The sequence below is a fragment of the Lepus europaeus genome, chromosome 13 (assembly GCF_033115175.1).
Source record: "Lepus europaeus isolate LE1 chromosome 13, mLepTim1.pri, whole genome shotgun sequence".
Taxonomy (NCBI): domain Eukaryota; kingdom Metazoa; phylum Chordata; class Mammalia; order Lagomorpha; family Leporidae; genus Lepus; species Lepus europaeus.
In genome coordinates this window covers 65,161,145-65,188,601 of record NC_084839.1, presented here as the reverse complement: position 1 = coordinate 65,188,601, position 27,457 = coordinate 65,161,145, and the positions used below count along the sequence as shown (strand labels likewise).

The 27,457-nt window shown below is 40.1% G+C and overlaps 1 protein-coding gene across 1 annotated transcript in view; it reads left to right on the top strand.

Annotated features, from left to right (window-relative positions):
* The window catches only part of GFPT1 (glutamine--fructose-6-phosphate transaminase 1), a 71,764-nt gene that overhangs the window by 28,236 nt on the left and 16,071 nt on the right, over nt 1-27,457 (top strand). Inside the window, exons 6-14 of the mRNA XM_062209571.1 lie at nt 839-973; nt 3,186-3,247; nt 4,670-4,749; nt 9,349-9,454; nt 11,759-11,922; nt 13,523-13,618; nt 17,737-17,834; nt 21,041-21,161; nt 22,857-23,014. Of these exons, the coding sequence (XP_062065555.1) occupies nt 839-973; nt 3,186-3,247; nt 4,670-4,749; nt 9,349-9,454; nt 11,759-11,922; nt 13,523-13,618; nt 17,737-17,834; nt 21,041-21,161; nt 22,857-23,014 (1,020 nt within the window). The remainder of the gene's footprint in view (nt 1-838; nt 974-3,185; nt 3,248-4,669; nt 4,750-9,348; nt 9,455-11,758; nt 11,923-13,522; nt 13,619-17,736; nt 17,835-21,040; nt 21,162-22,856; nt 23,015-27,457) is intronic.

The window sequence follows — 27,457 nt, the reverse complement described above, 5'->3', positions numbered from 1 at the left end:
AGCCAGGAACTCTTCTGGGTCTCCCACGCGGGTACAGGGGCCCAAGGACTTAGGCCATCTTCTACTGCTTTCCCAGGCCATAGCAGAGAGCTGGATTTCAGGACTCGAACCAGTGCCCATAAGGGATGCCGGCACTGCAGGTGGTAGCATGTTTACTTGCTACGCCACAATGCCAGCTCTGATATTATTTAATTTTAACTGAATTTAAAAAGGCACACACAGTTAATGGATATTTTATTGGATACTGAAGTATTATTATCAAAGCAAATCATTATATTCATTGTATTAGTATTTTGTGTGTTATTATTTAAAGTTTATTCATATGTGGCATATATAGATTTATGTAAGGTTTTTAGTTAGAGAGAGAGAGAGATTCTATCCACTGGTTCATTCCCCAAATGGCTGCAATAGCTGAGACTGGGCCAGGCTGAAGCCAGGAGCTTAACTACATTCAGGGCTTCCACATGGGTGGCAGAGGCCCAAGTACTTGGGTCATCTTCCACTGCTTTTGCAGGTACATTGGCAGGGAGCTGGATTGGCTATGGAGCAGCTGGCTCTTAAAGAAGCACTAATATGGTTGTAGGCAGTAGTTTAACCTTCTGTGCCACAATGCCAGCCCCAAATTATATTTAAGTGAATGTTTCATTTCATAGAATACCATACTTTTGGTTTTACTATAATCAGATGGTGTTCTTAGTTATAGACAATGGATAATGGGATATGATGTTCAAAAAATATTAGAAATTAATGAGAGTTTTGAGGGAAAAGGTTTTGTGGGATATATTTGAATAGCATGAATATCTCCTTAAGTGTGCCATTTTTTTTCTTTTACTTACAGGAGAGCAAAGGCTATGATTTTGAATCTGAAACAGACACAGAGACAATTGCCAAGCTTGTTAAGTATATGTATGACAATCGGGAAAGTCAAGATATCAGTTTTACTACCTTGGTGGAGAGAGTTATCCAACAACTGGTATTAAACTACATTTTAAAACATAATCATGGCAATGCTAATTATAAGAAATTTTTATTGAAATTAAGTTTCATAAGCAGGAGCTGTGCTAATTTCCTGAGTATTTTTAGCTTTTCTTTTCCATATATGTAACTGTTCACCTTTAATAATGATTATGTAACTTATTCACCCACGTGCACTTAAAATTCTACTTATTTCACTGTAATTTAGTGTCATGGGAACAAAAACTAATCCAAAATTGAGGTTTATCTAAAAACTCTGGTATAATACCTGCATGTCTCTGAACCAGCCTAATCTACTCCTTATTTTTCCTTTTGGTGACTCCTCCTTGGCTAAGAAAAGTATTTGTACAGAAAAGTATTTTCCATCCCAAGAGAAAAACAATTTTCTCATCCTATCTCAGTTGCCAGAATTAAAGATTGAAGACATTAAAGATCCACAAAATTCTAAGTTCATAGTGATGTCTGTTCCCACCTCCACTCATAACACTAGTTTTCCCATTATTTTTTTGTAATGTTTATTTATTTTACTTGGAAGACGGAGTAACAGAGAGGGAGAGAGAGATCTTCCATCTGTTAGTTTGATCCCCAAATCCCTTCAGCAGCCAGGGCTGGGCCAGGCCAAAGCCAGGACCTGGGACTCCATCTGGGTCTCTCACATGGGCGACAGGAGCCCAAGTACTTGAGCCCTCATCTGTTGCCTCCCTCTGTTGATGATCTGATGCATCAGTAGGAAGCTGTATTAGAAGTGGAGCAGCTGGGACTCAAGCTAGGCACTCTGATATGGGATGCGGCCATCTCAAGTGGCAGTGTAACCTGCTGTACCATGATGCTAGCCCCACAATTTTTCCATTTAAAAGCTCTTTACTTTCCTACTAAGGTATAACCCTCAACTCCCATATGCACCCCAGTCTTATGATGGCTGCAGCAGAAGGAGGTAGGGAGCTGCGGAATGTAAAGGCCAGTGCCTTCTCTTTAGCCACATCAGAGTAGTGTGCCTTCCAAGCATTGTCTAGTTTCTACTTGGTTTTCTGTTCTCTTCATTTTGTAATCCAGTTTGTGTCTTCCTTTCTTAACTTGTTTTCTTTCTATACCCATTCTTGATTTCCTTAGGCCTTGTCCTCTAAGAGGTTGGGTTGATGGGGTGGTATGGTATGCATGACTATGGTTTTGTATAGTTATATTTCTGATGTCAAGGTCAAAAAGAATGGAGTATAACAATGGAATATATAATATAAATGGAATATAACTACAAGGGCACAGAATGAATTTTAGATATTGAGCTTGGGATCCTTTCTAATTCTGTTCAACCGTAACTAGTTCATAGTCTAAGAGATGTCTGCTGGGGCTGATACCGTGGCTCACTTGGTTAATCCTCTGCTTGTGGTGCCGGCATCCCATATGGGCTCTGGGTTCTGGTCCCAGTTGCTCCTCTTCCAGTCCAGCTCTCTGCTGTGGCCTGGGAGAGCAGTGGAGGATGGCCCAAGTGCTTGGGCCCCTGCACCTGCATGGGAGACCACAAGGAAGCACCTGGCTCCTGGCTTTGGATTGGCGCAGTGCCAGCCGTAGCGGCCATTTGGGTGGTGAATCATGGAAGGAAGACCTTTCTCTCTCTCTCTTTCTCTCTCTCTGTAACTCTACCTGTCAAAATTAAAAAAAAAAAAAAAGTCTGCTGAGAAATCATGGTAACATGTACATAGTGACAAATTAGATGGTTGAGAGTGGGTGTTGTGGCAGAGTGAGTTAAGCCACCCCTTGGGATGCCGGCATCCCATATTGGGTACTTTGTTTCTGATCTACCTTCCTGTTAATGCATATTTTGAGAGGCAGCTCAAGTACTTGAACCTCTACCACCCATGCGAGAGAGTTGGATAGAGTTCCAGGATCCTGGCTAGCAGATAGAAGATTTCTCTCTCACTCTTCTTTTCAAATAAATAAAAATAAATAAGCTTTAAAGAAAGTGGTCTGTTTTTGTAGCTATTATCTGTTGAACATACTTGTATTTTGAGAGTGGGCTTGGTTTAAAAAATTGAATCCTGTTTATACCAAAGCTCAGGAGTGTCTACCTAAAATTTACACCTGTTAAGAAAGTAATGCAAAAGAGCACTGTGTGAGCAAAAAGTTTCTTTGCTGAGGCAAGTATGTTTTTGACGTTTCACATTTGATAATTGATTATAATAAATATTGGTAATGCATTTTTTTTCTCTCCATAGGAAGGTGCTTTTGCGCTTGTGTTTAAAAGCGTTCATTTTCCTGGACAAGCAGTTGGCACAAGGTACATATAAATCTAATAATGACTAATACTTAACACATTTTTTGAAATATTTGAGCTACACGTTTATTCTCTGTATACTGTACATGACCCTTTTCTGTAAATGGTCTGCCCTTTCTCGTCTATGGATTTAGCACTCTTCCATTTAACAGAATCCCTGAATAAAACAAGTCCATTTTGGCATTTATAATTGGCCTTTTGTCTCTGGTAGGGATCGACATTTTTTGTGAATTTGCTTATTGGATATTTTCTAATTTCAGGCCCCAAACATTATCTTTCTGTTTTTTGGGAACTTACTGTGGGCAGATTCCTAGATAATTGTAGCATCACTACTTTTGCTTGGGTATCTAGGCCTGATTATGAAGTACTTTGAAGAGTGGTGAGGCTCCTTAAGATCTGGTAAAAGAGAGATACCATAAAGCTAAAGATAACTGACAGAGGCCAAGTTGTTAAACATTCACACATTGATATTCTGTGTGCAATTAAGAGTATCCATTTGGTATTAAAAGGGAAAAAAATTTTAAATGCATTGGTATAGAACAGGGATTGGCAAAGTTTTTCTGATATGGGTTAGATAATAAATATTTTAGGCTTTCTGGGCCATTTAGCCTCTCTAGTGACTTCTCAACTTTCCTGTTACAGTGTAAAAGCAACTGTAGAACATATGTAAAAAAATGAGCCTGGTGTATTTCAATAAAACATTATTTGATACAATTTTAATTTGTTGAGTAAAAGAAATAATAATGATAAAAAAGTTAATTCACAAAAATAGATAGCCTGGCCTATGGGTCTTAGTTTCTGAGTACAGTTCTTTTGTGTATCTGAAGTTGAATTAGGAGGAAGAATTTTAAGAGGTTTTTTTTTTTTAATGTTTATTGATTTTTATCTAGTTGAAAGCGCAAAACAGAGACACAGAGAGAGAGACAGAGAAGATATTGATACTAAGCATTTTTTCTAATTCTGTCCTCTACCTACTAAGCGTATTTATTGAGTAACCTTGGTTGCATGGACAGTGGTGACTTTTAAATTGGGTGTTAGTTTACTCCCCAAATACCCACAACAACCAGAGCTAAGCCAGGACAAAGTCCCAGACTTCTAGTTGGGTCTCCCATGTAGTTGGCAGGGGGCCAAGCATCTCTGCTGCCTTGTAGGAAGCTGGATCAGAAGCAGATTAGCTGGGACTTAAACAAGCACCCCAATATGGGATTTGGGAGTCCTATATGGATTTGGAAGCCTTAACCTGTTGTACCACAGTAGCCATCCCTGGAGGGAAAATTTAAACGTTATTTGAATAGAATTGGCTCATTAAATTTAAATTTTATATTGTTAGTACATTATTTATTAGAATAATTATTTTAATTAAATAAAGGTTAAAAATTAACCATTATTAAAATGGTTTAATTTTGATTGATCTTGCATTTACAGGCGAGGTAGCCCTCTGCTGATTGGTGTACGGAGTGAACATAAACTTTCTACTGATCACATTCCAATACTGTACAGAACAGGTAAAACGACTGCTACATCATGCCATGGGGAGAATGTACAACTTGAGTGCAGTAAATAGAAAGAATGATTTCCCTTATGTTGGAATAAATGCCCCTTTGGTCAGATCCTCGTGCATATATAGTTCTGTCTGGACATGGGAAGATTTGTTTTTGTGAGTTCTCTGACAAGTAGAATTTTTTTCTGTTGTATATCTTTAGCTAGGACTCAGATTGGATCAAAATACACACGGTGGGGATCACAGGGAGAAAGAGGTGGGAAATGCACTGTGCATGGGTGGGGAGGAATTTTAGCCTCTTTTGTTTGTTACTAATTCTTTGTTCTTGGAGTGAATGAATGTGCTGGGCCTCTAAAAATATGCTTATTTTATGGGGAAATATATTTTCACATTATTTTTCTAATTTGCAGAGTATATTTTGTCTGTCTGCTTTTGCCATTTAGAAAACTGCTTTTAATAATTTGTTTCATTAAAATCTCAGATTTGAGAAAATAGTTGAAATTGTAAAGTTTGTTTTTCTTTGTTTTAAAATCATGTAGGATACATGCTTAGATTAGCAAAAAAGCATTGTATGCTAGGTTATTGTAGATTGAACTAAATGCTAATTATTTGAATAATTTAGGTTAACTTTTAACTGAAAAATGTTTAAGTAGTCTTTATGCATGATATTTTATTTTACACATGACACGTAATATCTTCATTGGCTTTATTTGAATTTGGAATCTGTGTTTTTGTTCATTTTTGAAGTTTCTTTTTTAATAGGACTTTCAACTACACAATTTCTAGATCGTTTTATTGATATAATTACATAGAAAAAAAAAAACCCACAACTGTGTACTCTTTTTACTTATTACTAAAAGCTTTCTACCTGAAAGATAGGGAGTAATAGGCTCATGAAGTTGAAAACCATATTATAAATATGTAATTCTTGGTTTCTTGAAAAATGTTCAGCAAAGTGCTTTAAGCCTATCTATCTTTGGATGGTGACTGCTTTCACCATTTTATCCAGAGCAGAAAGTTATTTCTGTAAACAACCTTCAATCCTAAGAGGTGAGAATTTCTTCTTATCCCATCTCCTCTTTTCAAAACTCATCCTCAGTGAGAACATAGACTTTATGTTCAGAGTTCCAGATTTTGTTAACAATTCTGCTCATATTATATATTATATGTAATATATTATTATATATTTATATATATTTATTATACTCTGTAATTCTGACTTTCAAATAAACAAATAAATCTTTTAAAATATATATTATATTTTATTAATAATTCTGCTCAAATTATCTTTGACATTACGTTTATGTTGTCTTGGGCTACTTTTAGAAATAATGGAAAAACATTGACTAAGACCTTATGAAGTTGGAGGAAAAATTGTCAGTGTGAGTTAGAGCTTTTGGAGATGAAGCACTGTGTTTGAGTCCTCAATTTTATAGCTATTACTGTGTAGGTAATGTGTAGCTCAGTGAAGTTTCCTTAGAAGAAATAGTCTGTTACTGAAGATGCGCTGTAAAGGAGAGAACTCTGGACTTTCAAGCTTCTATGTGCTCTAGATGTGGCCACTGACAAAATGAAGTCTGTTGTCTGTGGGACAGGGCTGTTCACCTGTGTTCCACTCAGGTCAAGTCAAATGAGATAGTCTATACATAGGATAATATTTTATTTATTTATTTATTTTTGACAGGCAGAGTTAGACAGTGAGAGAGACAGGTCTTCCTTCTGTTGGTTCACCCCCTAAATGGCTGCTACGGTTGGCATATTGCACCTCTCCGAAGCCAGGAGCCAGGTGCTTCCTCCTGTCTCCCGTGCAGGTGCAGGGCCCAAGCACTTGAGCCATCATCCACTGCACTCCCGGGCCACAGCAGAGAGCTGGACTGGAAGAGGGGCAACTGGGACAGAATCTGGCGCCCCGACTGGGACTAGAACCCGGGGTGCCGGCCCTGCAGGCAGAGGATTAGCCTAGTGAGCTGCGGAGCCGGCCTAGGATAATATTTTGTAGATTGTACTAGTGTCAGGTAATGGTGTTCATTTAAATAGCAGTGATACCTCAAAATCTTTTAAATATTTTAATTAAATATATTTTGTTACTTGAAGAATAAAATTATCAATTATTTGGAATGAAACTAAACCCAATTAGGACATTTTATGACAAAAGCTAGTTCTATTTATTTTAAAAATATAGGTGCTTTTACCTATTTTTAGTTCCCCCCCCCTTTTTTTGATACACTAACAAAATTTATTTATTTATTCTGAGAGGCAGAAAGAGAGGCTGAGAGAGAAAGGGAAGGGTCCCATCTGTTGGTTCACTTTCCCAGATGCCTGCAGTGACCTGTGGCTGGAGCTGAAGCTAGGAGCCATGAACTCAACTCAGGCCTCTCACGTGGGTGGCAGCACTCAGTTATCTGAGTCATCACCTCTACCTCCCAGAGTCTGCCTTGGTAGGAAGGTAGATTCAGGAGCAGAGCTGGATATTGAACCCCTAGACTCTGATGTGGGACACAGATGTCCTGACCAGTGTCTCAACTGCTAAGCCAAATACCCATTCCCCAAATTTACTCTTTGCCAGTTTTTCAGTTTTCATGAGTTTGTCAAACAAAAATGGGTGTATAAGCACTCTCACTACCAAGATACCCAACAATTCCATTCCTAAGAAAGTTCCCTCAAGCTTCCCTTTGTAGTCTTTTCCTTGTTCTATTCCTAGCCCAAGCAAACACTGATCTGTGATTTTTTCTGGAGTGTCACCTTTTTGGAGGTGTCATCTTACAGTTACTTTTTAAAGTTCAGAATCTTCACTACTGTTTTTGGATGGGAAGAGCTATTTTGTTTTCATGTCCAAAATATATCAGATAATCACAAATGGTGGAGAACTTTGGATGTACATTTTTAAGAATAATTGTTACCAAGACCTACATATGCATTTTAGAGGATAGATACAGTATAGAATTTTTGTAAATAGATTTATAATATTCTCTGACTATTGTGTCTGTAAGAACTGCTGTATCCTGGCCTTAGAGAAAAATGCTTTTTTGTCTCTGGGACATTTATATAGATTTCAGCTAATCGATTTTTTTCTATATTTGACTAATTTGACATAATTCAGTATGCTTTCCAGGTTTGATTTTAGTTGTGATTGAGCAAAAAGAAAAAATTATTCATCAGTGACTTGATAATTATTAACTAGAGATACCAGGATTTTGAAATGCTAAAATTAAAAAAAAAGGGGGCCGGCGTTGTGGTGCAGCGGGCTAACCCCCTGGCCTGAAGCACCAGCATCCCTTATGGGCGCCGGTTCTAGTCCCAGCTGCTCCACTTCCGATCCAGCTCTCTGCTGTTGCCTGGGAAAGCAGTAGAGGATGGCCCAAGTCCTTGGGCCCCTGGAACCGCATGGGAGACCCAGAAGAAGCTCCTGGCTCCTTGCTTCTGATCGGCGCAGTACCAGCCGTTGTGGCCAACTGGGGAGTGAGCCATCGGATGGAAGACCTCTCTCTCTCTCTCTCTCTCTCTCTCTCTCTGTCTGTGTAACTCTGACTTTCGAATAAATAAATAAATCTTTAAAAAAAAATTATTGCAAAAGGAGTGACCTTAATTCTAGCTTAAAAGAAATATAAGAAAACCTAATTTTCAGTAAGCAGATACTCCTGTTTTATAGTAATCCTTGTCTCTAGCTATTAGTGCCACATATGATATACCAGGTAGAATGTATTATGTATCTTTGTCTTTAAGTCAGAATTAGTGAAGAGTACAACTTCCTTTGTTATGCTGATTTGCTGTTAAAATCTAGAGATTTTTTTTTAGGAGATGATCAATTTGCCATTAATCTATTTTATTTTTCCTTGCACAATTTTGATATTTTAAATGGTTTTTTTTTTTTTTTTTTTTTTGGTGATAACTATAGGTACACTAACTTACATGGGTTAGTCCATCAAGTTTTGTATAAAGTTAAATTAAGATAGTCTGTATGGAGCCAGCATTTTGTAGTGCAGTGGGTTAAGACATTGCTTTTCGGGTCAAGTCCGGCTGCTGTGCTTCCCACCCAGCTTACCGCTAAGGCACCTGGGAAGGCAGTGGATGAAGACTCAAGTATCTGGGCCCCATTGCCCTAATGGGAGACTCAGATGGAGTTCCTGGCTCCTGGCTTCAGCTTTGGCTGTTGTGACCATTCAGGGAATGAACCAGCAATATTTCTCTCTGTTTCCTTCTTTTTCTCACTCTATCACTCTGCCTTTCAAATAAATAAATCTTTTTTAAAAAAATTAAAAAAATCAGACTAGTCTATACATACTTTCAGATAAAAAATAATATTCACAAAATAGTTTATTTTTACCTGGCAAATAAATATTACATAGAGAAGTTTTTAATGAAAAAAAGTTAATAATATAGCACTATTATCTGCCATGCACTCATGATAGTTGCTGTTTCACTCTACTTTTTCTGTCTGTTTTTATTGGCTTATTGCATGGAAATAAAGTGATTTACCTGGCATTTTAAAGTTGCTGAAACTATTTTGTGTTGCTATGGTTTTTTGTTGGTTTTATAAAGTTACGTATATTTCTGTATTCATGATCTTCTGCATTTGCTGATTCATGTCAACTGGATGCTCTAGGCAAAGACAAGAAGGGGAGCTGCAATCTCTCTCGTGTGGACAGCACAACTTGCCTTTTCCCTGTTGAAGAAAAAGCAGTGGAATATTACTTTGCTTCTGATGCAAGGTAAGCTTCCTTAGTTGATTCAAAGAGAATGTTTTGTAAAACTTTTCATGTATAGGGGCCAAGAAGTCATCTTTGTGAATCTAGTCGTGCTGTGTAATAGAACTTTCTAAATTAAGCAAATGCAGGTGACCTTTTTGGAGTTGAGCTAGAAGATCACTTTTTCTCTTACTTTAAACCACGTAGGTCACAAGAACATATATTCCTTGAGATCCTTCCAGTTTCAGTGTATTTACATTAGGGCTCTTAATATTTTTTTCCTCCTTTCAGAAGCCTCACCAGGTTTGTAGGGAGAGAGATTTCAACTGCAGAGTAGGTTTTAACATCCTGCGAGTTACAGTGTTGAGTCGTCTCCCTCTCCGCGGTGTGGCTTTCTGCAGTGTTAGTTGCCTGTAGTCAGCCAAGGTCTGACAATATTAAATGGAAAGTTCTAGGAATAAGTCACACATTCTAGTAGAAGCTGAGAAGGATAGGAGGATAGAGAGGGTAGGTAATGTATACCAAAATACAGTCAAGTTGGAAGAAAAAGTCCTGATGTTCTACAGTACAGCAGGGCAACTATAGATAACAATAACTTAGAATTATGTTTCATAAAGAACAAAAAGATAGGGGTTGGAGGCTCTCAACACAAAGAAATGACAAATACTTAAGGAAATGGAAATAATAATTACCCTGATTTGATCATTACACATTGTATACATGTTTTGAATATCACACTGTACTTCATAAATATGTATACTTATTATATGTCAATTAAAAAATAAATTTTAAAAAGATTTGGAAATGAATTTGTTATGAATCAGTTTTATTATATTAAATTGTTGTATTTTATTACTAGTTGTGATCTCTTACCATGCCTAATTATCAAACTTTTTCCTAGGCACATACAGGAAAAAAGTAGTGTCTGTAGTATTTTTACTGTCCAGTTACTATCTACCAGGGGTCTTGGAACAGAACCTCTGCAGATAAGGGGGGCATTATTGTTGTTGCTAAAACATTAGAATTATACTCTAATGTGAATACTTATATGTTTTACATTTATCATTAATTGTAGCATAATCACTTTTATAAAAGAATAGTATTAGGTTAAGACATTTTTGAGAGAAAATGCAACAGATTTTTAGATGCATGTATAAATGAGATGCTAATAGGAATGAGGGTAAAATGGGTCCACTCAAATTGCCAACAAATATTTGAGTAAATAAGAGAAAGTAATCCAAATGAGAAGATGATGCCGTTTGGATTTCAGGGAATGTTATTTCTCAGCAAGCAAATAAGCTTCTCTATTTTCAATTTCTGTGGAGAGATAAGATGTGTAGTCAGTGCTCAGATGGGTCATTGCTGGCATAAAGTAGATTTGTTACAGAGCTGACAGTTATGCTTAAATAAACTGGGAGTTGCAGAAAAACAGCACCCATCTTTCATTCATTCATGTATTCACATTGAACACTGAGCAAAGCCATTAGCTAACTCAGGGGACTGTGGTGAGAAAATAAAAATACTGCTTGCCCTCAATGAGCTCTTCTTTAATGAAGGAGACAAGTTAGAAACAGTAACCATATAAGTGTAGAATTCCAGCTGTGACAAGAGCTACAGAACACTTACAACAGCGTGATTTACCTTCTTGTGGATAAATGTCTTTAAGGGGAGTTTAGGAACTATGAAGTAGTGGAGGGAAGAACATTTGTTCTCAGTGGTTAGCCTATGAGTGTTTGGAGAAAATAGGAGGTTTGGATAGGGAGATTGGAACAGAGATAGAGGTCAGGATAAGGCATTTGATCATTTTCCTTAGAGCCAAAGGGAAGCTGTCAAATGGCATGCTGGGTGAGGGAGAAATTTTGATTGGAGTTGCCTTTTGATAACCATTTTGGTAGAAATGGAGAATGGATAGAGGGAGGTAGGAGAGAAGGTGGTGGACATGTTCGGTTCTGCAGTAGTCCAGCCAAAGAGCTGACGGCAGCTTGAACTGGTTTGTGATGGTGGACATGGAGAGAAGCTTTGAGAAATGTTTAGTATGTGAAATGTTAGGATTTGGTGATGGATGGAATGAGAAGGGAATGCTATGCTTTCTGATCTAACCTGATTTGGTTTAGCTCACTGCACAGAGATCTTTTCCTTTATTGTTTGCAGTGACTACCTCCCCCTTCTCTCTGAAGGGGCTGGCATTGATGACCAGAAAGTCATCTGCAGGATACTGCAGCATGATGGAGTTTGCATTTAAATTTGGTCCTTGTCTTCTAATGATAGTTTAATTTTTAACAGTGATCCTTGATTATTTATGGTAATATATCCTTGAATATTTTGTAGTGCTGTCATAGAACATACCAACCGCGTCATCTTTCTAGAAGATGATGATGTCGCAGCAGTGGTGGATGGCCGTCTTTCTATCCATCGAATTAAACGGACTGCAGGAGATCACCCTGGACGAGCTGTGCAAACCCTGCAGATGGAACTCCAGCAGATCATGAAGGGTGAATGTTTTTGTCATGTTACAGCTTAGTGTCCTTTTTTAGGGCTGGAGAACATCCAGCCCATGCAGGCTGCATTAGGTATGGCCCTGCCCAGGCAACCACAAGGTGGGACCTGAAATTTAATAAATCTATATAGCAGGCTAGTTTTTAAGGTGATAAATGGCATGGCCTGTAAATGATGTTATAAATATCAAAATGGCCCTTGGCAGAAAAAAGTCCTCCACCCCTGACTTAAAGGAAGGGAGCCATTCTACTTCCTGCGCTAGTGAGTCTAATTATGGTGCTGAGGGCAGTCTTCCACATGATTAGTGAGGAGACAACCCCAGATAAGGGATAATTTTTTTTTTTTTTAAGATCTATTTATTTAATTTAAAGGCAGAGTTAGAGAGAGAAAAAGGGGGAGAGAGAGTTCTTCCATCTGCTGGTTCACTCCCCAAATGGCCACAGCGGCCAGAGCTGGGCCAGTCTGGAGCCGGGAAAGTTTTCTGGGTCTCCCACTCAGGTACAGGGCCCCAAGCACTTGGGCCATCTCCTACTGCTTTCCCAGATCATAGCAGAGAGCAGGATCAGAAGTGGGGCAGCTGGGACTCAAATCTCAAAGTAATTCATGGTTGTTTATTTCTGACATTATAAAAAATGAGATCCCCTGTTTTATAGTACATGATATATTTTTTAAAGATTTTATTTATTTGAGAGGTAGAGTTACAGACAATGAGAGGGAGAGACAGAGAGAAAGGTCTTCCTTCTGTTGATTCACTCCCCAAAATAGCCGCAGTGGCCAGAGCTGTGCTGATCTGAAGCCAGGAGCCAGGAGCTTTTTCTGGGTTTCCCACATGGGTGCAGGGGCCCAAGGACTTGAACCATCTGCTACTGCTTTCCCAGACCATAGCAGAGAGCTGGATTGGAACAAGAGCAGCCAGGACTCGAACCGGAACCCATATGGCACCCATATGGATGCCAGCGCCACAGATGGAGGATAAACCTGCACCACGGCACCGGCCCCAATAGTACATGATATTTTTAAGATATTTATAAACAGTTTGTATTTTGTTCCTTATTCCTCTCTCATTATCTGTATGCTTTAGTTTTCTAATATAAAATGGGAATTATGGAACCTTCGTCTTTAAGGTTGTTTTGAAGATTAAGAGGCTGTGTATTAAAGCCTGTAGAACAGTGTTTGACACTTAGTGCACTTCCCATCATGTTTGCTGCTACCAACTATTATAATTTTATGACTTTGATATTTATTCTCTTTCTTTCTGATGGGACTGTGGTTGGAATAAAAGCTAATGGTATTGCATAACGTCATGTTCATTGCTATATTAACCCATATCATAGTCCACACCGTGAAGTAATTGCTATTTTTATTTCACAGCATATATAGTAAAGGATAGAATTATAGTGCAAACCTAGATCTGACTCCAGAACTTGAGCTTGTCTTATTTATCTGTTTTACTATAACTGCAAATAAAATAAAAGTGCCTTTTGTTTCCTTTAATTTACTGGGATTATTTTGGAGGTAGACTTTTTGTAGTATGCAAATTTCTTATTCTCTGGTTTGTTAAATTTTGTTTCATTAATATAATTTCCATTGCTCTAGGCAACTTCAGTTCATTTATGCAGAAGGAAATTTTTGAGCAGCCAGAGTCCGTGGTGAACACAATGAGAGGAAGAGTCAACTTTGATGACTATACTGGTTAGTATGTATGAGTTATTTTATTACTTCAAAGTCTCCTGTGGGAATACCATTATCCACCTGATCCTTTATAGCTTTGTAGAGCAACTGTGGCTGCCAGCTATCAGTGGAGGCCAGCTGTCGTCGTCTTCTTTTTTTTTTTAGATTTATTTTATTTATTTGAAAGATGGAGTTACATAGGTAGAGCCAGAGAGAGAGGTCTTCCATCCACTGGTTCACTCCCCTGATGACCACAACAGCTAGAGCTGAGCTGATCTGGAGCCAGGAGCCAGGAACTTCTTCCGGGTCTCCCATGCAGGTGCAGGGATCCAAGGACTTGGGCCATCTTCTGCTGCTTTCCAAGGTCATAGCAGAGAGCTGGATTGGAAGTTGAGCAGCCAGGACTTGAACCAGTGCCCATATGGGATGCCAGCACTGCAGGCTGGGGTTTTAACCCACTGCATCACAGTGCTGGCCCCACCAACCATCTTTTAAGAGCCTTCATTGTGTGATTTCACTTCTATGAGATTTATAGAATAGTCAGATTTATAGGTACAGAAAGTCGATTAAATAGATTAGTGATTTTCAGGGGCTGGGCAAAGGGAAATGAAAAGCTAGCATTTAGTGGGTACAAAATTTCAGTTTGAAATGATTTAAAAATCCTGGAGATGCATAATGGTGGTAGTAGTACAGCATTGTGAGCGTGCTTAGTGTCACTGTGTTGTATGCTTTCGAATAGTTAACATGGTAAGTTTTCTGTATTGGTCTCCTGCTGTATACCAGGCAGGGACTGTCTTGGGCACTGGATTCTAAGAATGAGACCTCCGTGCTTGCTGGGAATCTTGTGTACATCTGCCCAGCCTAGGTTTTCTTTCTCGTTTATAGGGTAAGTAAAGACGTGAACTTCCCCACAGGTCTTTCGGGGGATGCTGATACCATGTGGGCTAACCTGTATCTTTCTGCATTTTTAAGGTGGAGGTGAGAGTGCGACACTAATTGTATTTGTGGACATTCTGTTTAGACCTTGTGTCACAGGAGTTTGTGGACATCTTGTGACCACACACTGTCAATCTCAGTCCCATCTCTCAACCAAGAGTGGGCTATAGGAAAGTTATCTCTGATACAGTCTTGCTGTTGGGATTCTAATGATCCAGAAGAGGGGGGTGAATAGATCGTTGACTGTTCAAAGAAAGGTAAAATATTATAAATGGCACTAGAACACATTTCAGTGTTAAAGTGCTTAAAGTTTCCTGTCAGCTTTAGAGAATGAATCTGTAGGGAAGGGTTTTGGGTTTAGGGAAGACTTGGTGAAGTAGGTAGGTATGGGTTTGGAAAGGTCTGGAAGATTTCAGTTGGCGAAGAACAGATGGGAGCATCTTATTTGGGTAGAGGAGCATTAAATAAGGGGAGGTGGTAGGAAAACCATTAGAAAGCTCTATATGGAATATTATGTTGTCTAATCTGTCTGCTATGTCTGTCTAGTACTTAAAGAGAAATGAAAGGGATGTGTTGGGAAAGAAGGTGACAGAAACTACTGTGGGTGGCCGTGACTGCATTCTGACATGGGTTGGGGTGCCTCCTTTTGTAGAAATGGTGAGATAATGGAAGCCTTAGGAGCCAGTGATGATTGTAGCTGTGCTTTATTGTGGTGAAGTGGCCCCCGTCTCCAGTGTGCCAGGAGGAGAGACTGAGGCGCAGTTGTCCAGATGTTGTCTTGCTTGGGGTACAGCAGTGGGGGTCGAGGAGAGAGGCGAGGACCAGGAGGGCAACAGGAACAGTGTAAGCAGTAAAAGTCATTTATGTTACTTGTGAAAATAAGGTCGAGGTTTTTTTTTTTTTTTTTTTTTTTAAGATTTATTTATTTTTTTATTTGAGAACCAGAGTTACAGAGAGAGAGAGAGATCTTCCATCCGGTGATTCACTCACCATATGGTCACAGTGGCTGCAAAGGCCACAACTGTACTGATCTGAAGTCAGGAGCCAGGAGCTTCTTCCAGGTCTCCCCACATGGGTGCAGGGGCCCAAAGACTTGGGCCATTCTCCACTGCTTTCCAGGACCATTAGCAGGGAGCTGGATTAGAAGAAGAGCAGTGGGGACATTAACTGGTACCCAAATGGGATGCTGGTGCCCCAGGTAGAGGCTTAACCTACTATGCCACAACGCCGGCCCCGAGGTCAGGTTTTGTAAGAGGGGGGAGAGGATGAGATAAACCTTAAAAAACTCATGGTTTTAAAAAAACACTTTTATCTATTATGTGTGTAAAAGTAGTATATAAAACAGGATAACCATTCTCTTCTTTGTTGTTAAAGTGAGGCAGTCAAAGCTCTTGTTGATTTGAATGAGTTGAGGTCACACTGGTAGTCATTTGTGGAGCTAGACTAACCTGCATATGTTCAGTGCTGTTCCCGAGTTCTCTCCATCCCTTCCCCCATCTATTAGGCATTCTTGCCTTCTCTGGTGGTTAGGACCAAACTTACCAAAATGAGACTTCGCTGCAAGGCTCATCGGTTCAGACCTTGGGCCTCTCCTTCCAAAACTGTCCCAAACCCCCTTGCCCACCAGGGAATTTTCTAGTACTGATTTTAGGGGAACCTGTGGCTAGTTCATCTCACCATTTTGCTTCCCTTTCATTTCATCATCTGCAATATAGGGTTCTCTTCTTCTAAGCCTGCTTTTTTTTTTTTTTTTTCTTAAAGTTGTATTTATTTGAAAGAGTTGCAGAGAGAGAGAGAGAGAGAGAGAGAGAGAGAGAGAGAGAGAGAAAGAGAGAGAAGAGAAGAGATATAAAGAGAGATCATTCTTCCATGCCTTGTTCATTCCCCAAATGGCTGCAACAGCCCGGACTAGGCCAGGCAGAAGCTGGGACCCAGGGTTTTCATCCAGGTCTCCCATGTGGTTGCAGGGGCCCAAATACTTAAGCCATCCTTTGCTGCTTTCCCAGGCACATTAGAAGTGGAGCAGCTGGGACTTGAACCATTTGGGACACCGGTGCTGCAGGCAGTGGCTTAACCCGCTGTGCTACAGCGCCAACCCCTCTAAGTCTGCTTTTATCCTGAGTCAATTTCAGAATGGTTTCCCTTTGTATGACCCTGACCGAACCTCTTACTGTTATTATTTCCTTTGTTCCTAAACCTTTGCAGTGTGGGCCAAGCTCTGTGGAAAGTTGACAGAGATGCAAATCAGGCTTGGTCTATCTAGTGTAGGAACAGCAGAAGGCCAGTCTGACTGGCGTGGCCTGGTAGAGGGGCTATATAGGAGATTAGGTCAGAATTAAGCAAAAGACAGGTTATGAGGGACTTGAAGGTCATAAGAAAGATTTTGGGTTGGATTTGAAGTAATTTGGGAAGCCAGTACACTTCTTGTTATTGTTTTATTTTGTTTTCCACTTTGCTACTGTTTTTAAAAAAAGAAATATGACCTTTCTTACTATTTAAACTTAAAATGGAGAACATAAAATTATTGAGAAGATAAAAAATAGAACATCTACCATGGCTTAATAGTTTAATTAATTAGGGTAGAAAAAGGGGTAGGGAGATGAAGGGAGCGGGGGCAGAGTAGATAGGGTGAGGTGAGAGAGGTGGAGGAGGACATCCTTGAGGCTGGACTTGACCTTCTGCTCAGCCAGGCCCTGAACTGAGCGAGTCTGGAACCCTGTTAGTCACTCAGTGCTTGACCCGGATAACCACAAGGTGGGTGTTCACAAGGTGGTGCCCTCTCCCAGGCGAGCTGTGCAGCACCTGCATCTGGCCAGCCATTTCCTTGCCCCTTTGTGTCCACTGCTCCCCACTCCAGCCTTCCACATCTGTTTATCTTTTGTCTGTTTTGCCTTTAAGATAACCTTTAATCCAAAGAGAAGGATGGAAAAAAATCACTAAACAAAGTGGAATGTCAAAAATACAGTAACTGAGGGTGATTTTGTGGTGGCGAGAAAGCTTAATTACATGTTTTGGTGGGGGAGGCTGTTAAGTTGTGACCTGTTCAAAACTGTGAGGAACTATGTTTCCTAAAAGGAATCTGAAGTCTTTAAAATGGCAGTGTAATTTCTTGTATTGACAGTGGAACTCATGAAAAGCGATTGCCTGTTTCATATGTTTCTTTCCTAACTAACTATATACACAAACTTTTACTTCTATTTTAGTGAATCTGGGTGGTTTGAAGGATCACATTAAGGAGATCCAGAGGTGTCGGCGTCTGATCCTTATTGCCTGTGGAACGAGTTACCATGCTGGAGTCGCGGTAAGTGGCTTCCTGGAAGTTTAATTATGTTGTGTTGGGGCTTCGGAGATGTCTGCAGTCTGATACTGATAGTACCTCTAGAAACATGCCGGGTAATATTGTTGTTTGTTGAAAGTTATCTTTTCATGTTTGCATAGACAGAAATCTGGAAGGGAGGGGGAGAAATGCAAAGAGCGGCTTAGAGTGATCAACAGTGGCAGGTCTGCTGTGGAGAAGTCCTTAGATACGCAGACGGACCAGTGCAGCTGACTTCACGGGAGCTCTGGAAGGGAGAGCCTTTGCATCTTCCATCCTAGACTCACGGCCTGCAGAGCATGCCTGCTTGTGTAAGAGCAGTCATTGCATTTTGCTGGGCATTGTTCATTTGCCCCAGACTGATGGTCAAGTAACGTGTGATCCTCAACAGGATCATGGGTGCATTTCGGCAAAGAAAAGAAGCCTGCTTTTTGTCAGGCTTTGTTCTTAAATTGTTACTTTAGTAGCTGAAATTCTGTATCAAAGATGTGTATTGATTGTCAGTGCAGAAGCATTGGAATATGATCATCTGTAGTCCAATGAATCAGATCACATGTAATCTCCTTATAAAGAGCCAGTTTCTGTGCTGTTGATAGAAGACCTTTTCATTCAGTTTCTGCTTCTGGGATTGATTCCCAAAGTTCAGACATAGTCATTTTTTATTTGCTGGGGCATAAATATTTATTATCATACCCTTGTAGGAGCCAGTCATTGAACTAGTGAGTTGTAGAACTGTGTAGATATCCACCCTTGCATCCCAACAAGCTTTGCTCTTCTCTGAGGCCACCCCTGCCCCCAAATTACATGGTCCTAAAAGGAAAGTCTGTACAATATTGAAGGGAGAGGTCTAAGGAGGTTATTGTTGAGAGCATGGGAAGCAGAATGAGTAGAAGACTTGAGTGCAAACTAAGGAAAGGATGAGCTCATTCAGTGGTGGCATACATCTGTTGTTGAATGAGCCCTCTATTCAGAAATTAAAAAATTCATTATTTGCTTCATCTAATGCTAGGCCTAAATTTTGGGGCAGGAATTATATGATACGTTAGAATTCTCTAATTCCTATATCATGTCTGAATATGATGTAATAAAAGTTTGTTTTGTATTTCGTGGATGAGAAGACTACTGTAGTTAAAAAAGATCAGAAATCCCCTCTGCCATTTGTCATACAAAATGGTGCCATTTAATTCATTAATTCTGTCCTACATGTTTGTTTTTTGATGGAGTCAAGTGTGAATGACAGACTTGCATGACATTTTCTAGTATATCCTCTGTATCCTGATAACTGCCTGCACTCAAGTCATTTTATTCAGACATTTACTGGATTTTTTTTTCTGGAATTATGGAAGCCAGGAGGCTGGAGCTTGGTCTTGGTTGTATTGCTGTGGCATTCTGTGTTACTGTGCTTTAAACTGCATTTGCCCATATGTTGTTTTCTAAGCTTTTGTTTGCTTAACTCAATAAAGAACTGTTATTAAGATCCTAAAAAAAAAAAAAAAAAAAAAAAAAAAAAAAAAGTGTGTTTCTGAGTTTTACAGCAGCCTGCAATAGAATTTATAGCATTGCTTTCTGTTACAATGAAAATGTGTCATTTTGTGTGTTTATAACAAGTAGTTTCCTTTGAAAGAAAAAACTGTTCAATAGCATAGGTTATCTTGAGATGACACTTTTGGAGTGTATTATTTTAAGATATCTGGTAAGTTGCCAGATTTGTATCTTTCTTTTTTTATTTTGAAGAGTATAATTCCAGTGTAAAAGTTATATTATAAACTCTGTGTGTGTGTGTGTGTGTGTGTGGCTATTTACATTTGTTTAAGGGAGAGCATTTAATATTTTAATGTCAATAACTTATGTATGATTAGTAGATAAAATGCATCAATGGAAAAGGATAATTAAAAATAGGATTCTATTAAAAAAGACTTTCTGTACATGAAGGTATATATAGTTGTTTAAAAAGTGCCAAACCAATTACCTAATATCTAGAATAAAACAGCTCTGTTTATGTTTGTGTGCAGGCAGCAGTTAAAGGGCTGTGAAGGAGGAGAGCAGAGTGGGTGGAGATGGGTGGGGCTGTCTGGCTGGAGAGACTGGCAGAAGGCCATCAGGAGAGGCCGTCTCCAACGCTGGGAGCAGCACCAGCTGTATACGTCTATGGGGCATGAAGGTTTTGCTCTCTCAGTGTATTTTTCTGCTGTTTTAAAATTTCTGATGTTTAGAGTTCAAAGAAAAAATTTAGTTAGGTAGAAACTTAAAGAAGTGAATATTAAGAGCCCTCTGAACAGAAGCACACTCGCCTCTACCTCAGTCCCTCCTCCCTATGCTACAGAATTTGAAAACTGTATGCCCTCTTTTTTTTTTTTTTAAAGATTCATTTATTTATTTGAAAGTCAGAGTTACACAGAGAGAGGAGGAAAGGCAGAAAGAGAAAGAGAGAGAGGTCTTCCATCCATTGGTTCACTCCCCAATTTGCCCCAACGGCTGGAGCTGTGCTGATCCGAAGCCAGGAGACAGGAGCTTCCTCCAGGTCTCCCACATGGCTGCAGGAGCCCAAGGAGTTGGGCCATCTTCTACTGCTTTCCCAGGCCACAGCAGAGAGCTGGACTAGAAGTGGAGCAGCCGGGACTAGAACTGGCACCCATAGGGGATGCTGGCACTGCAGACGTGGCTTTACCCACTACACCATAATGCCAGCCCCTGTATACCCTGTTAAACAGAGTTTCTGAAATGCATTGACTTGTTTTAGAAAAAGGTACTTTTTATGAATATGGTACATTTTTACAGTATTTAAATTTTCACTGAATATTTCTTCACCTATCATCTCAATTAAATCCCTCAGTGACTCTGGTATCAAATGAATCTTCATTGTCAAGTTTGGAATTGAGATGTTAGAGATAACAAACCAGCTGACACAGTGTCTTTTTCAACTTGTTTTACATGTGTGGATGTGTTTGTATGTAAGAATGTATGCATTGATTGTTTTCTACACAGCATTAAAGTGTTAACTGCTTCTGTCTTGAGTGTGAAGATTTTGATTATTTTATTTTTTGTGCTTTAATCTACATTGTATTTTCTGACATTACTCATGTATCATTTTTATGATCAGACAGTGAAGACTATATGTTAAGTCCAAAGAGGGCTGGTGAAGAAGAGCATTTAAAGGAAAGTTGTGTGACCAAGTCATCTTTTCTCTGCAGACACGTCAAGTTCTGGAGGAGCTGACAGAGTTGCCTGTGATGGTGGAACTGGCCAGTGACTTCTTGGATAGAAACACACCAGTCTTTCGAGATGATGTTTGCTTTTTCATTAGTCAGTCAGGTGTGTTCATTTTTTAAAATTTTTTTAAAGACTTATTTATTTATTTGAAAGGCAGAGTTGCAGAGAGGTAGAGGCAGTGAGAAAGAGAGAGAGAGCGGTCTTCCATCTGCTGGTTCACTCCCCAAATGGCCACAATGGCCAGAGCTGGGACGATCTTAAGCCAGGAGCCAGGAGCTTCTTCTGGGTCTCCCACGCAGGTGCAGAGGCCCAAGGACTTGGGCCATCTGCTGCTGCTTTCCCAGGCCCTAGCAGAGAGCTGGATCAGAAGTGGAGCAGCTGGGACTCGAACCAGCACCCATATGGAATGCCGGCATTGCAGGCGGCAGCTGTATCCGCTACGCCACAGTGCTGGCCCCTAAATTTATTTCTGAAAACGTATTTGATTGAAAGGCAGAGATACAGAGAGAGAGGCCAGGATTGAAATAGAGATATGGAGTTGCTGTCTACTGGTTCACCTCCAGATGCCCACAACAGCTGAGAACTGGCAACCTTATCCAGCTCCCCAACGTGGGTGAAGGAGACTCAACTACTTGAGCCTTTACCACTGCCTCCCAGGGTGCACATTAGCAGGGCACTGGATTGGAAGTGGAGCTGGGATTCGAATCTAGGCACTTCAGTATGGGACATGAGTATCCCAAGTAGTGTCTTTTTTTTTTTTTTTTTTTTTTAGATTTATTTTATTTATTTGAAAGACAGAGTTACAGAAGAGAGGTAGAGACAGAGAGAGAGAGGTCCTCCATCTTCTGGCTCACTCCCCAGACGGCCACAACGGCCGGAGCTGCGCCGATCTGAAGCCAGGAGCTTCTTCTGGGTCTCCCACGTGGGTGCAGGGGCCCAAGGACTTGGGCCATCTTCTACTACTTTCCCAGGCCATAGCAGAGAGCTGGATCAGAAGAGGAGCAGCTGGGACTAGAACCAGCGCCCATATGGGATACCGGCTCTTCAGGCCAGGGCATGAACCTGTTCCACCACAGCACCGGCCCCCCAAGTAGTGTCTTAACTGTTAGCCCAAGCATCTGCCCAGAGGTATATTAATTTTAAAGACTGGAAGGGAAGGGAAGTCATTATTTGTAGTTATTCTAGAGTATCAAAAACTGATGTTTAAAGATAAACTGGTATTGCAAATGACATGACATTTATTTTAATATTACTTAGTTCTTTATGAATTAGTAGAAAAGAGCTGAATTTTCAAAGGTAGAGTATGAAAAGAGATCCTAAAAAGCCAATTTTAAATGCATGTTTTATGCTTTATATATAAAAAGTGATACTATTGAAAGTGTGGCAATTTGGGGCAGGCATTTGGTGCAGCAGTTAAGATGTCACTTGGGACACACACATCCCGTATTGGAGTGTCTGGTTTGTGTCATGGCTCCTCCACTCCCAGTTCAGTGTCCTACTAATGCTTACCCTGGTAGGCAGGAGGAAATGGCCCAAGTAGCTGTGTCCTTGCCATCTGCATGGGAGATCCAGGTTGAGTTCCAGGCTTCTGGCTTCATCCTGGCCCTAGGCCTGATTATTGTGGGCATTTAGCACGTGAGCCAGTAGATGGTAGATCTCTATCTGTCTTTCATATAAAACGAAACTTAATTAATTGATTAAATAAAAAATACAATGTGGTCAGTTTGTTTTTGCATTTAAGAAATGGCTTACATGGAAAGTGCTCTGTGTGTTACATTTGTGGTCTTTTTTGCACAGGTGAGACAGCAGATACCCTGATGGGTCTTCGGTACTGTAAGGAGAGAGGCGCTTTAACTGTGGGAATCACAAATACAGTTGGCAGTTCTATTTCAAGGGAGACAGACTGTGGAGTTCACATCAATGCTGGTCCTGAAATTGGCGTGGCCAGTACAAAGGTGACGTCTTGGCTTATTTCTTTGGTGATTATTTAATCGTGGTGTCCATGGACTAGTTTGCAACTTAGTTTTCGTGTGTTAGCAGTTGTAGAACATCTACTCAAATATAATCATTGTAAGACTTACGAGTCAGTAATAAGTAAGACTTATTTTCCCTTCCTTCCCCCTACTCATAGAGTTTTAAGTTTAAAAGGACAAATGTCTATAACGTAAGTTCACCTTGGAAAAGTCTCTGCTGGCTACCCCCATTCATCCATTTTATTTATTTGAGAGGCAGTGAGAAAGAGTTCTCATCCACTTATTTACTTCCCAAATGCTCCCAACTGCCCCTGACTGGGGCAAAGCAAGGAGCCAGGGACTCAGTCCAGGTCTTTCACATGGGTGGCAGGAACCCACTCACTTGAGGCATCACTGATGCTTTCCAGGGTGTCCATAGCAGGAAGCTGGATGCTAACCCCAGGTACTTTGTTATGGGATTGCAAGTGTCTTTCCTGGCATCTTAACTTCAAATCTTCCTGCCAGGTACAGTGGGATTCATGGTAACTGTATAACGTCTCCTTTTATTAAGTAAAGTCAGCAATTAGAAAAGTAACAAATTATTAAATTCTAATAATTTTGGACTTATTTTTACTTACACATTCCTGACTTCTTATAAATATATCAGAATATACATACTACCTTTGAAAGTTGGTGAAGAGTAGTACACTTTGGTGTAAAATTTGGCATTATAAAGAAGGATTAAAAATTTTTTTAATGAGTATTGTGTGACAATATGTGTTTCTCTTTGGATATTGCAGTGGCTTAATACTTAATAGTATTTTCAAATGGGATGGGCATTGTGGCATCACTTGGTACACCTGCATCCTCTATTGGAGTACTGATTTGAGTCTTGGCTATTCCACTTCTGATCCAGCTTCCTGCTAATGCACCTGGGAAGGCAGTGGAAGATGGCCCAGGACTTGGGTCCCTGCACCCATGTGGGAGACCAGGTTAAAGTTCTTGATTCCTGATGAGCTTGGCACAACCCTGGTTAATGGGGGCATTTGAGGAAGGAACTAGTGGATGGAAGATCTCTCTTTGTGTTTCTCCCTCTCTGTCACTCTGCCTTTCAAATAAATAAATAGATATTTGGGAAAACAGTGTTTTCCGTTTTTAAAAAAGGCTTAGTGAGACTATTACTCTTAAATGAGAATATGCATGAATTTATTATAGTAAGACACTTAGAATCTTAGAAAGTTGTATAAATGAAAAAGATGTTATCTATGAATGTATTTTAAGGATTTAAGTTTCAGTTTCAGTTCCACATTATCTGTTTTTCTGCTTAAGTTTAACATTTTTGCTGATTGTCTAATAAGATATTTGGGTATTGGTGGATTTGAGTCTAATTAAAAATTTGTGGAAGATGATGTTAATATGTATGTAAGCACATTCGAATTTTTTTCCTTAAAGAAATTTGTGTGTGTGTGGAAAATTTGTAATTTTTCTCTAGAAGCCCTAAGTGAGGTTTTTCTTTCTTGGGTATTTTGATATTGCTAACGTCATAATTTACAGGTAGCTGAAACTTGAGTTTTCTTATATAGTAATCAAAATCTGTAAGATGTTAGTATGAGGGTTCCCATTCCTGTGGTTGAAAGAATAACCAGCCACCCTCCCTGGTGGCAGCTCGTGGGTGTCTGTATCATTGTGGAAAGAGACAGCTTTGATGGGGGTCTGGAGTCCCAAGGCCCCTTTATTCTCAGTACATTGTGCAACAAGGGCTTCAGGACGGTATATGTGGGCTATGGGATCACTCAACTGAATGCATGCTGTTGACTTACCTTTTTATAAAATCTTGAACTGTGAGCTGTCATGGGAGATATTCTTTTGATATTTTTTTATTTATTTATTTGACAGACAGAGTTAGACAGTAAGAGAGAGAGAGAGACAGAGAGAAAGGTCTTCCTTCCATTGGTTCACCCCCCCAAATGGCCGCCGCCACGGCCAGAACTGTGCCATTCCGAAGCCAGGAGCCAGGTGCTTCCTCCTGGTCTCCCATGTGAGTGCAGGGGCCCAAGCACTTGGGTCATCTTCCACTGCCCTTCCCGGGCTACAGCAGAGAGCTGGACTGGAAGAGGAACAACTGGGACCAGAACCCGGCGCCCATTTGATTTTTTTTTAAAGATGTATTTTATTTATTTGAAAGGGTTACAGAGAGAGAGGTAGAGACAGAGAGAGAGAGAGAGAGAGAGAGGTCTTCCATCCGCTTGTTCACTCCACAAATGGCCAGAGAGAGAGAGAGAGAGAGAGAGGTCTTCCATCCGCTTGTTCACTCCACAAATGGCCAGAGAGAGAGAGAGAGAGAGAGGTCTTCCATCCGCTTGTTCACTCCACAAATGGCCAGAGAGAGAGAGAGAGAGAGAGAGAGGTCTTCCATCCGCTTGTTCACTCCACAAATGGCCAGAGCTGATCCAAAGCCAGGAGCCAGGAGCTTCTTCGGCTCCTACCTGGTTGCAGGGGCCCAGGCACTTGGGCCATCCTCCATCCTTTCCCAGGCACCTTAGCAGGGAGCTGGATTGGAGGTGGAGCAGCCGGGACTTGAACCAGTGCCCATATGGGATGCCATTGCTGCAGGCCGGGGCTTTAACCTGTTGTGCCTTGGCACCAGCTCCTTCTTTTGATTTCTAATTCTTTTGTTTGTGAGAACTTAAAATTTCTTCAACATTTTGTTATTATAATTTTCAAACATACAACAGTGTTTAAATTTTACATTAACATATATAGCCACCACCTGGATTCTACCATTAACTTTTTTTTCAGTTGTTCAATTTCCAAACCATAGAATTCACCAATATTAAGTATACATTTTTTTTAAAAGATTTATTTGTATTTGAAAGGCGGAGAGTTACAGAAAGGCAGAGGCAGAGAGAGAGAGAGAGAGAGAGAGAGAGGTCTTCCATCTGCTGGTTCACTCCCCAGAAGGCCGCAATGGCCGGAGCTGGGCTGATCTGAAGCCAGGAGCCGGGAGTTTCTTCCTGGTCTCCTACATAGGTGCAGGGGTGCAAGAACTTGGACCATCTTCTACTGCTTTCCCAGGCCATAGCAGAGAGCTGGATCAGAAATGGAGCACTTAGGACTCAAACTGGCACCCATATGGGAGGCCGACACTGCAGGCAGCAGCTTTACCCGCCACGCCACAGTGCCGGCCCCATGTATATAGTTTTGCTAAAATTTTTTTTTGTCTGTGCATCTATGGCCACAATTCAATTTTAGAACATTTCAGTCACCTGCACATTTGTTTATGCTTCTTTATGGTGAATCTCTACTCCTGCCTTTCACCCTTACTCCTAGTGATTATTGCATTCTCATATTTGATTATGTCATTTTCCAGAAATTTCTTACAAATGGAATTATATATGGCTTTTCTGTCTGGCTTTTTTCATTTCAAAGGATAAAGTTTTTGAGATTCATTCATATTTTTATTTGTATCAGTAGTTCTTTATTTGTATTCCTTTAAAAAATATTTATTTTGAAATATAGATTTATAGAAATTACAAAGATGGTACAGAGATGCCCCATGGACTCTTCACTCAGTTTCCCCCAGTGGTTAAATCTTATATGAGAAAGTAGACATCATTTTATGCTACTTATTTTCTTTTTAAATAGTTTTTGAATAAAGATTTGTTTATTTATTTGAAAGCCAGAGTCACACACAGAGAGAGAAAGGTCTTCCATCCTCTGGTTCACTTCCCAATTGGCTGCAACGGCTGGAGCTGGGCCTGTCCGAAGCCAGGAGCCTAGAGCTTCTTCTGGGTCTCCCACATGGCTACAGGGGCTCAAGGAGTTGGGCCATCTTCTACTGCTTTCCCAGGTCATAGCAGAGAGCTGTATCAGAAGTGGAGCAGCTGGGACTTGAACCGGCGCCTTTATGGGATGCCAGCACTGCAGGCGGCGGCTTTACCCGCTGCGCCACAGCACTGGCCCCTATGCTACTTACTTTAAAGATCTTTGATCCTGGTCCCATGGCCCAGTGATGATCTTGTTTATGAATTCCAACCTTGCCTGAAAAACTGTCATGATTAGAGGGATGTTGTAGACTTGCTCATAATACCAGACTATGGACAATTTGATATTTCTGCAGGGGTTGATGGGCATAAGTGTGCAAATTCAGCAATTTTTGTATGTTATTGCAGGTGTTTAGAATTTAACCACAGTGCTGACTATTGTTGATTTTTAAAAATAAACCAATATAACTTTGTTTTTTGCTGAATAAAAAAGAACCAAATTTAAAAGTTCAGAGTCAACATTTTCCTGCTAAATTCTTTCAAGCCTCAGTACATTCTAAATGTGTGGTATAACTTATTTTTCTTATAATTGGTTTCCTGGTATCTATTGATATTGAAATTAAAAATATCAAATTGAAGTTGGAAATTAAGCTGTAATAGCAATGCAATGGAAAAATGCCTG